This window comes from Ciconia boyciana, chromosome 21 (genome assembly GCF_034638445.1).
Source record: "Ciconia boyciana chromosome 21, ASM3463844v1, whole genome shotgun sequence".
Lineage (NCBI taxonomy): Eukaryota > Metazoa > Chordata > Aves > Ciconiiformes > Ciconiidae > Ciconia > Ciconia boyciana.
In genome coordinates, this window is record NC_132954.1 from 5,632,944 (window position 1) to 5,643,733 (window position 10,790).

The 10,790-nt window shown below is 58.2% G+C and overlaps 2 protein-coding genes across 2 annotated transcripts; one reads left to right on the plus strand and one right to left on the minus strand.

The window, feature by feature from the left end:
* Positions 1–31: 31 nt before the first annotated feature.
* BSDC1 (BSD domain containing 1) lies at positions 32–7,244 on the plus strand. Its single transcript, XM_072885480.1, has 11 exons — positions 32–57; positions 333–393; positions 1,127–1,243; positions 1,875–2,045; positions 2,163–2,217; positions 2,617–2,732; positions 3,120–3,188; positions 3,398–3,479; positions 3,670–4,212; positions 5,273–5,376; positions 5,965–7,244. The coding sequence occupies exons 1-11, from the start codon at positions 47–49 to the stop codon at positions 5,995–5,997; spliced, it is 1,362 nt and encodes a 453-aa protein (XP_072741581.1). The 5' UTR covers positions 32–46; the 3' UTR covers positions 5,998–7,244.
* A 1,150-nt stretch (positions 7,245–8,394) lies between these two features.
* On the minus strand, positions 8,395–9,593 carry TSSK3 (testis specific serine kinase 3). The gene is made up of 2 exons (XM_072885481.1): positions 9,449–9,593; positions 8,395–9,056 (listed from the first exon to the last, which is right to left on the minus strand). Exons 1-2 carry the CDS (start codon positions 9,591–9,593, stop codon positions 8,395–8,397), a joined length of 807 nt encoding a protein of 268 aa, XP_072741582.1.
* Between the last annotated feature and the right edge of the window lie 1,197 nt (positions 9,594–10,790).

Consider the following 10,790-nt stretch of genomic DNA (forward strand, 5'->3'; position numbering starts at 1 on the left):
TGCGGGGTGAGGGGTCGGTAAATATTGGTGACGTCAGGCCGCCAAGATGGCGGAGGGGTGAGTTCGGCACCGCTGAGGGGGCGGTGGCGGGGCCGGGGCCGGGCCCGGCAGGGAAGGGGTCGGGCCCAGGCCCAGGCCCAGGCCCAGGCCTGGGGTGGCGGGAGAGGGGCAGGCCTCGGGGGACAGCGCGGTGGGGCCTGGTGCGGGCAGGGCGCTGGGCTGGGCCGGGCCGGGCCGGGCCGGGCTGGGCCGGGCCGGGCCGTGCCGTGCCGTGGTGGGGCTGTGGGCTGTGGGCTGGGGTCAAGCCTGCCTGACGCGCGTGTCCGTGGCAGGGAGGACGCGGGCTGGTGGCGGAGCTGGCTGCAGCAGAGCTACCAAGCCGTCAAGGAGAAGGTAGGAGCCGGCGGGCCGGGCCTGCGGGGCGGCCCCGGGACCCGCTGCCCAGCGATCGGCGGGCTGAGGGAGCCGCAGCGCTGGCCGGATCCCTGCGAGCACTGCACCGCGCTCCCTGCGGGCTGCGGCGCTGGCTGGGCTGGAGCCGCGACAGCGGCTTTGTCAGCGACGGCTCTGATCCCTTCGGAGCCTGGCCTTAGCGACCGCCTGACGCCCAGCGAGGGCGTGCGGCTGTAGCGCAGCCCGTGACCCCGGGAAGGGCACCGGTCGGTACGCGTAGAGGGAGTTCGGATGTATTCGTTGTAACTCCGGGAGCTGGGGACCTGACCGCTGCGCTGGGATCTTATGGCTCAGGGGAGCAGCGTTGGGCTCTGTTGATGTGAAAATCAGGGAGGGCATGTGCTTGCAGCATCGCTTTCTGAGGTGTAATTTCCTGCCTGTGACAGCATTGCTTATGTTAATCATACACAAAACTCAGAACAAGGCTTTTCCTAACCTGTATTTTTCTTATCTTAGCTTAAAAAAACCTCACTGTAATGTGTTTTGGGCATAGCTGTATCCCGTTGTTAACCTGGTTATTACGGTCTTACCCATTGCACGATTTGGGGTAAGGGCTCAGCTGGGTTAAAGGCTCTTGCACTTTAATCTTTGTAACATGCCAGGTGTTCCTAGAGTGACTGTGGCTTTGTGGAGAGCAAAAAGATTACACAATCTATTTGTCATCTTCTTACAGTCCACAGAAGCTTTGGAATTCATGAAACGGGACCTGGCTGAGTTCACTCAAGTAGTGCAGCATGACACAGCCTGCACTATCGCTGCTACGGCCAGTGTGGTCAAGGACAAGCTGGCAGTGAGTATAGGAGCAAGAGAGCGGGGGTTCTTGTTGCAGAAAGCAAAGCGGGGGGTGAATAGCCTCTGAGGACATGATCCTCTGAACAAACCCCAACGTATAACCATGAGCTTCAGGTTTCAGACTTTCTCCCCGGTGCAGATTTGGTGCTGAGCACTGTGTGGCATTTCCTTGCTGTAGTGGTGAGGAACCTCTGGAGACGAGTGGAGACAAGTTCCCTGTGCTTTCCCTCTCCCACTGTGCCACGTAGGTGGGATACAGGCAGTGTCGCTGTAGTGTGACATCGGATCTCTGCACAAGCTGTCAGCCTTAGTCCTGCACAGCTGCCGCTGTGACAGTCCAACCCCCAAACCAGCCAGTTCTCAAACCCGGCTGTGTCCTTCCCGTCAAAGCCTAGGTTCAGTTCCCGACAAACCTATTACAAGGCCTGCCTGCCCCACCGCCACCTAAGGCTAGTGCCTGCCACCACGCCCTTCTTGTAGCCCAGCCCTGGCCACACAATCGCCTCATTAGCACTTCTTTGAAGGGAGAGACATCCTGCTTCCTTAAAGGAACCTGTCCAGAAAGGACTGAGACTTGTCCTGCTGCCGCAGGTACTGTTACTTACACTGTGCTGCTTTTTCTGTTCAAGAGGACAGAAGGTTCCTCAGGTGCAACTGAAAAGGTGAGGAAAGGGCTCTCTGACTTCCTGGGTGTCATCTCGGACACATTTGCTCCCTCGCCAGATAAGACCATTGACTGCGATGTCATAACACTGATGGCAACACCCACAGGTACCACAGAGCCCTATGACAGCGCCAAGGTGAGTGCCCCGTTCCCTGAGCTTCTCTCCGGGATGTGAAGTCCCGAGCCCTGTCCTCTCGGGGCTCTGCTGCTGCCCCTCCACTGACAGCTCTGCCCTGTGTGTCTTCTCCTCCAGGCTCGCCTCTACAGCCTCCAGTCAGATCCAGCCACCTACTGCAACGAACCTGATGGTACGGGGGGGCTTGGCGGTGCTGCCGAGCCAAGCTGGCCCTTGCGTGGGGTCTGTGGGCCATCCTGAATTGCCCAGAGCCTTTCGCCAGTGGGCCTGCTGGCTTGGCTGTAGATGGGGTCACCGTTTATGGAGAGCAGATCTGTCTGTTGCATTGGGGACTAGCTTAGACTGAGAGTTTGCTGGGTCAGTTTAAACTGCCGCTACAGCTGGTGCTGTGTGGCTTTGTGCTGACAGAGGACCCGCAACGTGGGGTGGGCTCAGAGACCCATATCTCCCTCCTTTGCCCCTTGCTCACCTCGGCTAGTCTGGTTCATAGTATTTTTCCAATTAAACTTCCCAAAATTGTTCGTGCCCTATTTGTGCCAAGCACTGTTATGTCTGCGCTTGTCCTGTACAGGCCCTGCTGAGCTCCTTGAGGCCTGGCTCTCTCAGTTTAACCTAGAGGAGAAGAAAGGGGAGATCGCAGAGCTGCTGGCAACCAGCCCTTCCATCCGGGCTCTCTACACCAAAATGGTAAGGCCCTGTCTGACTCCTGTAGTGGGCAAGTTCTGACTTGGGGTATGGTGCAGGGAAGCCCTGAGCTGCTTGGGCCCTGGAGTTGGTGGCAGAAAGGACTGTGGACCTTGGTAAACTGGCAGGGGGATATTAGGCAGCATATTGTATTCTTCTTCCCTGCTTGTTTGTCACGAGCCTGGAACAGAAGTTCCTCTGTAGCTGATGTGTGTCTGAGCATCTGCCGGTGCGTACCTGAGGCTTGGTCCCAAGTCTGTGCACCTGAAAATGCAGGTGCCTTGTGCAGGTTATGAGGGTAGCTGCAAGGCTCGGGAGTAGAGGGGAGCAAGGCAGCAACGGCAGTCCTGCCTTTGAAGTGACTCATGGTGGTTCCCATGTCGCTCCCAGGTCCCAGTGGCTGTTTCCCATTCTGAATTCTGGCAGCGCTACTTCTATAAAGTGCATCGCCTGGAGCAGGTAGGTCAGGAGCTGGGTGTCTCCCCCAGCGGGCGGGCACTCCAGCCAAGGAGGTCTCTAATGCAGACCAAAGAGGCAGAAGATACTTTTCCTGGAAAAGCAGGGATCTGGGCTGCCTTGTCTGTGTCCTTGTTGTCACTGACGCTTAAATGCCTGGAGGAAGAAAGGACTGGAGATGTGAGTCAGGGCTGACACTGAATTCCCTGCAGGATGAAGCCCGGAGGGAGGCTCTGAAGCAGCGAGCGGAGCAGAGCATTCACCAAGAGGAGCCAGGCTGGGAAGAGGATGAAGGTGGGTCAGATGGTTGGGGATCTGTGGGAGGGCTCGTGCAGACCTTGGCAGGTCTCAGTTAGAGAGGGTGGTGGCTCCTCCTCGCTCCCACAAATTCAGCTCCCAGCCCAGCTGCAGCCAACCCTGCTGCACTGTCAGCTGCCAGTGCGCTTGCTGAAACATCTCTTGCTTCTCTTCTGCCTTCCTACAGAGGAGTTCTTGGGGATGTCACCCCTGCCTTGTGCAAACGTGAAATTTCCAGAAGCAGCAGAGAAAGAATCTGCTCCTGCAGCCCTGGAGGGAAGCCACCCCACTGCTCACAAGGGACCCTCAGAGGAAAGCTGGGCCGTCCTCCCTCCAGAGCCGGCCCCAGCAGAGGGGAGCCCCTCTGAGAGCAGTGAGAGCATCTCCCTTGTGACTCAGATTGCAAACCCTGCCTCTGTGCCTGCTGCGCAGCTACAGACTGGAGCGCAACCAGCTGGGACTGGAGACCTCTCTCAGAGGCTGCTGGAGGCCACCTCAGAAGAGCAGAGCTCCCTGCCAAAGCCCCCAGAACAACCTGGTCATCTTTCTGCACCTGCCCGGGAGTCAGCAGCATCCTCAGAGCAACCGGCTGTTACAGAGCTCAAAGAGGTGGAGAGCAAAGCCCAGGGCAGGACAGAGACTCTGAAAGAGGAAGGACCGACAGATCTACGAGTCTTTGAGCTGAACTCGGATAGTGGGAAATCCACTCCCTCCAACAACGGCAAAAAAGGTGCGTGGGGGGGCCAGCACAGGGCCTGGAAACCTTCTGCTGGGGGTGGCAGCTTTTGAGGAAAGGGTTCTGACTTTGTGATGGTGGGGGAGGAGAAAAGGGATTTTGCCAAAATCACCCAGGAAGGTTAGATCCAAAGACTGTCTAATGGCCAAACTAAAGTGGAAGCAAATCCTTATGGGCAGGGTCAAGTTGGTCACATCAGACGGTGACAATCTGCTCTCAGCAGGCGGCTGGGCCGGTGCCACAGCTGGCTCTGGCCTGAGCCCTCTCCTGAGCCCCGTTCTTGGTGCTCCCTCAGGAGAACGGAGGGCGAGACTCCTCCAGGACCCTGAGGAGGGACGTGTCGCAGCTCTGGCTGACGCTATTTACAAATCTTCCATTGCAGGGGTTCTGCCTTCAGCAGAGCCTGCTGCAGGTCTCCCAGAATAATGATTATGTTGGTTATAGGATTATAAAGCCACTGGAAGTAACCGAAGATCCAGCAAGATGGCCAAATGTCATGAACTGTGTCTGTGTTGAGCAGAATCAAATCAGAATTAGAAATCAAAAGTCTGTCAGCTGATCAGGGTAGAACTTTGCTTCCTGGCCTGCTGGGTGCCGGGGCAAGGCTGTGGTCTGTGTAGGGAATGTGGTGTTTCCTTCCCACTGCGTGTTGCCCCTAGGAGCGTCCCTGCCACTCCTCTGCCACAGGAGGTTGTTCGTTCTGTTTGGGAGTATGACAGTCCCCATATCTAAGCCGCTCCTGTCATCCCTTATCTCTCGTGTTTTCTGTGTGACTGAAGCGTGACACACCCTTGTTCTCCCAGGCCAGAGGAGAACACGTTTCAGCATTCACCTCTCCCACTTGTCCTGAACCAGCCCTTGCTGCAAGTTAGCGAGCTGACAGCCTGCTCTTGGGAACGCGGGAGGCTTTCTCTCCTCAGGCAGGCTGCGGTAGATCGGAGCCTCATGAATGCCAGGGTTTTGTGGGCCTGCTTGGGCAGCTGTGTGTTTTGGCCAGAGTGTCTGGAGAGCATGTGCAGCTCTGATGGCTCTGTGGTGATGTTTGTGGTTACAGGCTCCAGCACTGATATCAGCGAGGACTGGGAAAAGGACTTTGATTTGGACATGACTGAAGAGGAGGTGCAGCTGGCGCTCTCAAAGGTGGAAGTGTCTGGGGAGGTGAGTCGAGGGGAGGTGCTCACTCAAATAGGCAAGAAGATTGCTCCCAGAAACCATCAGCAACTCCTTGGGGTGATGCTGCCTGAGCTCTGCCGTTGCTGAGTGTTTCCCCTGGGAGGTGGAGAGAGACTGCAGTGCCTCAGAGCAAGAGGGCAAATCCCTCAGCTTGAGCTCCACTTCCAGCCCCTGTGCTGGAGCCGAGGCTGTGCGGCATGTTTTGGCGAGACGTGGCTGCTGCTGGCCGGGAAGGGCAGCGCTGCGGCGGGCAGCTGCCTGCCTAGAGCAGCTCGCAGGAGGCTTCTCAAAGGCGTGACTTGCTCTTTGAGGACACAGGCTTAGCTTGGGATCTCACCGTGGGAGTCATGGGTGTTAGCTGGAGCAGAGAGTGGCTGTTTGGATGTGCTTAAAGAGGGATGAGTGTGCAAGTTCCCCAAGGGGAGCAGAGCAAGCAAATCCCTGTTGCGAGGGTGTGGGAGCGTGAGGATATGTCAGGCTTTGTGCTGACTCAGGTCCCCTGGCAGGAGGATCTGTTGACAGATGGCTGTTGAGTTACAGAAACAAACTGAGGGATATTACTCTTGTTTGCAGCTGGAAGATGAAGAGTGGGAAGACTGGGAATAAAGCGACTGCTTCCAGTGTGTGTCACAGGCTCATTTCCACCATCGAATGTGAATTAAGTTACAGACCGGCTGTTCCTTTGTGTGTAACTGTGCTGGGGATTGCAGTTCCAGGCTGGAGGAGTTTCATTCCTGCTAAATCCTGTGGGCAACTCAAGTGACCCCTTCAGACCTGGAGGAGGAGGAAGCAGGAGTTCACTCGTACACTTAGCTGCTAGGGAGCCCATCTTCTCAGTAGGTCCTAGAGACCGGCCAAGCCAAAACTGACTGCCCCGAAAGTGTCGGGTAGAGGCAGATGCGATGCAGCGAGGGGTCCCCGGGGCGAGCTGGGCACTCGGACACCTGGCAGGATTGCTTGGTGCCGCCAGACTGCCAGCTGGCTGATTGTTTGCTTGTGTGTGCGCGTGTAATCTACAGTACAGCAGTTCAAAAGCTCTTGGATGCAAGCTGTGCCCGCTCACTCACTGCTCTGCGCTGCTGGCCAGGCCACCCCTGGAGAAAGCCCCTGTGCAGGGGGCGGCCGGGGCTGGAGGTGCTGCAGTAGAAGTCCCTTCTGCTGTGCCGCTCGTTGCTGCAAAGAAAGGCAGTTGGCTTGTGGCTTTGACCCAAAGCCGGGCCGTGCTGGAAGGAGCCAAACTCCCTGCCAAACCCTGAGCTTCTGCCTGGCTTTTCGTCTTGGAAGCTTTTTCTAATGGAAACTCCTGTTTCCTGCTGCAAGAACAGCAGCTCCTCTAAGAGCCAAGGCCTGCTGCTTCCCCCTTTGCAGCTGCACTGCCTTCCTCTACTGGGTTTTGTGTACTACTAGTTAAATTCTCCAAGCAAAGTACTTGTGGCTTGCTCTTACTTGATCCCTTCTGGGCAGGCAGTGATTTGGGTCACCCTGGGAGCAGAACCCCTCCATTGTGGTGCCTGGTTCAGCCCTCGCAAAGCCCCAGTCTGGCCCACTGACCACTTTTAACCTCCGCCTTGGCACCGAGGCTCGGCCCTTCCCTCTCCCAGCCTGGGGGGAGGCAGAAGCGCCCAAGCACCGTGGTACCTGTTGGCTGAGGCTGTGTCTGTCCGCTCATCCGACTCCCCTCATGTCCCACCCGTGGCAGGCCTCACGGCCACCAGCGTCACAAGCTTTGCTGTGCTCACTTAGGTTCCTTCACTTAAGCCCCCTGTGACTGCTTGCAATGCTTCCCTTGGACCCGCGGCCTCTCTTTTTGGGGCAGTTCTCTTCTAATGTCATGAGATGCTCCTTGGTGGATGTTGGTGATACACAGTTGTCCTGAAGGGACGGAGCCCTCGGTGCCGTCTCTGGCCTTTCGGGTAGTGGTTTTATACCTGCTACCTTTGTCCTTCCGCCCCTTCCAGGGCGGCGTCATTGGAGCTGTGGGTTTCCTTCTGGTTTTGGATAGTGTTAACCTAGCTCCACTTGGAGGAGTTGGGGTTTTGGTTTTGGGTTCCCCCCCTCCCTCCTTTGGGGAGATTCTCAGATGCAGCTGCCCACACAGGTGGATTGGTGGTGACTTCAGGTGCTTATAGGAGAGCGTGTCTGTCCTGCAAAACCCATGAAGGCCAGGGACTGAGCTACAGCTCCCCTCATGCTTGGTGTCGCTGGGCCCGGCAGAGCCTCTGAAATGTGCCACAGCCTCACCCTGTCCTGGGCTCAAATTCAGCTGTAGCAGGAAAACCTGTTGTGGGTAGGTGACACCAGTGGGGGTGTCGGGGCGGGGGGCTCGGGGCTGTGTTCCCTTGGGGTTTGATGGTATGAGTTGCGGCTGGATCCCTGGGCCTGCGGCAGAGCTCTGAGGGTGCAGTGCTCTCATCTGTGTCACTTTTTTTTTTTTCTTTAGTCGAATTAACCGTTTGGTTGTCTGTGCAATATTCTCTGTTCTCAACTATTCTGCATCTCCCTGAGCCTTTTCTAGCTGGGGTGAAAACCAGGAACAATTCTAACAGCTGGTAGTTTTGTAACGATGACTTTCTCCAAACCTTTTACAGACTTGCAGTTAACAGCAATTAAAGGAATTCTACAGAGTCTCTGCCTGTGTCGGGTGTTCTCATTTCCTTTGCTTGCGGGATGGGGACGGCTGCCTTGAGAGGGTCTGCGTGTCAGCTGCTTTAAATGTCCCTTTCCTCCCACCCACCTCAGGGGAGGGTTGCTTAACTCGGGAAGGTGGACCCGCACTGGCCCAGGCTGCTCGGAGCTCATCTCTGCCCCGTTCCCCACCGCTGACGGCCGAGGGCTTTGAGGGAGACGATAAAAATGCCCGAGTATGAACCAGACCTTGCCTCTGCCAGCCAGAGGCCGGGCACACCACCTGCGAGGCTGGGTAGATGGGAAACACTGACCTCCAAATTTATCATCATTTTAGAAACAATCTGTTCTGTTGGGGGAGAGCAGGGCGAGTCCTTCTCAGGGGTTAGCCAGCCACGGGTGCCTGCTGACCCCGTCGATGGAGGGTCTCAGGGTCATGTCCGGTTCCAGGAGCATTTTCAGGAGGTTCTGGCACTCTTTGGAGATCCCCAGGTACCCAGGGACAGCGATGCCTTTCTGCTGCTGGTGCAGCATCTTGGGGATGTCGGTGTCGTCGAAGGGCAGGCGGGCGCAGAGCAGGGCGTAGAGGATGACGCCCGTGCTCCAGACATCGCCCTTGCGGCTGTCGTGGGGCGTGCCCTGCAGCACCTCGGGCGCCGCATAGGCTGTGCTGCCGCAGAAGGTCCAGCTCAGCTCCCTGCGCTCCCTGGGGAGCAGCTTGGCGAAGCCAAAATCCGTCAGCTTCAAGGTGCGGCCCTGCAGCAGGGCGTTCTCGCACTTGAGGTCGCGGTGAGCCACCCCGCAGTCGTGGCAGTACTGGATGGCCTCGACCAGCTGGCGGAAGAGCGCCCTGGCACGGGGTTCGGGCAGGGGACCCTCGTGGAGCACGTAGTCAAAGATGTCCCCGTCCTCCGCCAGCTCCATCACAAGGCAGATCTTCCCCTCTGTGGATTCCAGCACCTCGTGCACGCGGATGATGTTCCTGTGGTCCAAGTGCGCAACGATCTGGAGCTCCCGGGGCAGGAATCTCTGAATAAACTCTGCCGAGAGCGGAGGCAGGTTTGCTCACGGGGGGTGTCCCTGAGCTGCTGGCTCTGGGCACCCCTCCGGGGCTCGGCAGAGGGAGGGAAGGTTGTTCCTGGGGTGCCTCGTTCCTTACGGCCTGGCACCCTTCCCCAAGGGATGCTTGTTGAGGGGGGATGCTTGGATCTGCCAGCACTTTTGCTGTCCTTGCGGTCAGAGGAGCAGACACCTAAATAGGTCCTAATCCTTGGACCACGGTCCCTGGGCTGTTCTGCTGGACCTCCCAGCACTGCCCCCCCCCATCTGCTCTCAGGTGGCGAGTTTGGGAAACTGGTTTTCTGCTGGGAATTAAAAGCCACCAGGGAGGGACAGTGCCTCAGCCTGGAGCTCTTTTGGGGTCAACTCTTACCTTCTGGGCCTTTCTTCTTATCAATGATTTTAATTGCCACTTTCATCTGGTGCTTTTGGGAAAAAGCCTCCTTCACTTTGGAGTACATCCCCTCCCCAATGGTCCTGCCGAGCTGGTAGCCATTGGCAAGCAGAAACTCCTCCATGTCCTCGCGTGGGCTAGGACCCTTCGCTCCCTCAGTTCATCCCGCAGCGACTCCACAACAGCATCTCAGTGCCCGGGGGCACCCGCAGCACCCCGGGGAGCACAGAGGGACCTTTTAAAACCTGGGCTGCTATTGTGACACAGCCGACGCCGCGTCGGTTGGGTGGCAGATGCACCACGAGGTGCGGGACAGGCTGGAACGCCCTCTCGGTGAGCGGGGGCTCTTGGGGTGGGCAGCGCGAATGTTACGGGGCTGGTTGGGGTCCCCTCATGTTCCCCCTGTGCTTTCGCCATTGTTGGGGGGTCTGTGCTCGCCCGGCTCACCCACCCGCTCCTCTCCGGTCAGACGCATCCAGGGCCCAGACATGAGCTCCCAGCGGGCACCGCAGGCTCGGAGGTTCCCCATCGAGGCAGGCGACTGTCCCAGCTCAGCTGTGCCTTCCGAAATGCAGGAGCCGGTAGGCGCCGAGCGGGCTGTGGGAAGGTAAGGGGGGCCAGGACACCCCATGGAGTGCAGGTCTGGCCCGGGCACAGCCACGCCGTGTCCCGTTCGCACAGACCGGGTCCCTGCTCTGGCAAACGGGGCTTATTTTGCTCCCAAAAGCATCGTCTGATGGCTTGAACCTCTCCTTGCCCTGGGACGGGGCAGGCTGGCTCCCTGCTTGCCTGCCTGCTGCCGCTGGCAGGCTTTATCCGGGCAGGCAGCATCCTGTGATGTGCTGTCCTGTGCCGTGCCGTGCCGTGCCATGCCATACCGTGCTGCACCATGCCATGCATTATCACATAATGCCACGCCATGCTGTGCCAGGCCATGCTGTGCCGTGCCATGCCATGCTGGCCCATGTCAGGCCATGTCGTGCCATGCCGTGCCGTGCCGTGCCGTGCTGCTGGGCTCACCCCGCTCTCTCCCCACAGGCAGCTGCGGCGATGCCCCGGCAGCCACTGCCTGACGCTGCCCAACGTCCCCATTGACGTGTTCATCGCCATGGGAGGGAGCGGCAGGCCTCGCACTACCTAATGGCCCCCGCGTCCGTGCCGCGCTGGCCGCAGCCAGCCCCAGAGCTGCAGAGCTGCCAAGGACACAGACTGGTGACGGACTTTATAATAAAAGGACATCTTAGAGCGTTTCTGTGCTCAAAACCTGTGCGTGGTGTGTCAGCTGTGGAGGGTTGTGGGGTGAGAGGGGAGACGAGGGGGT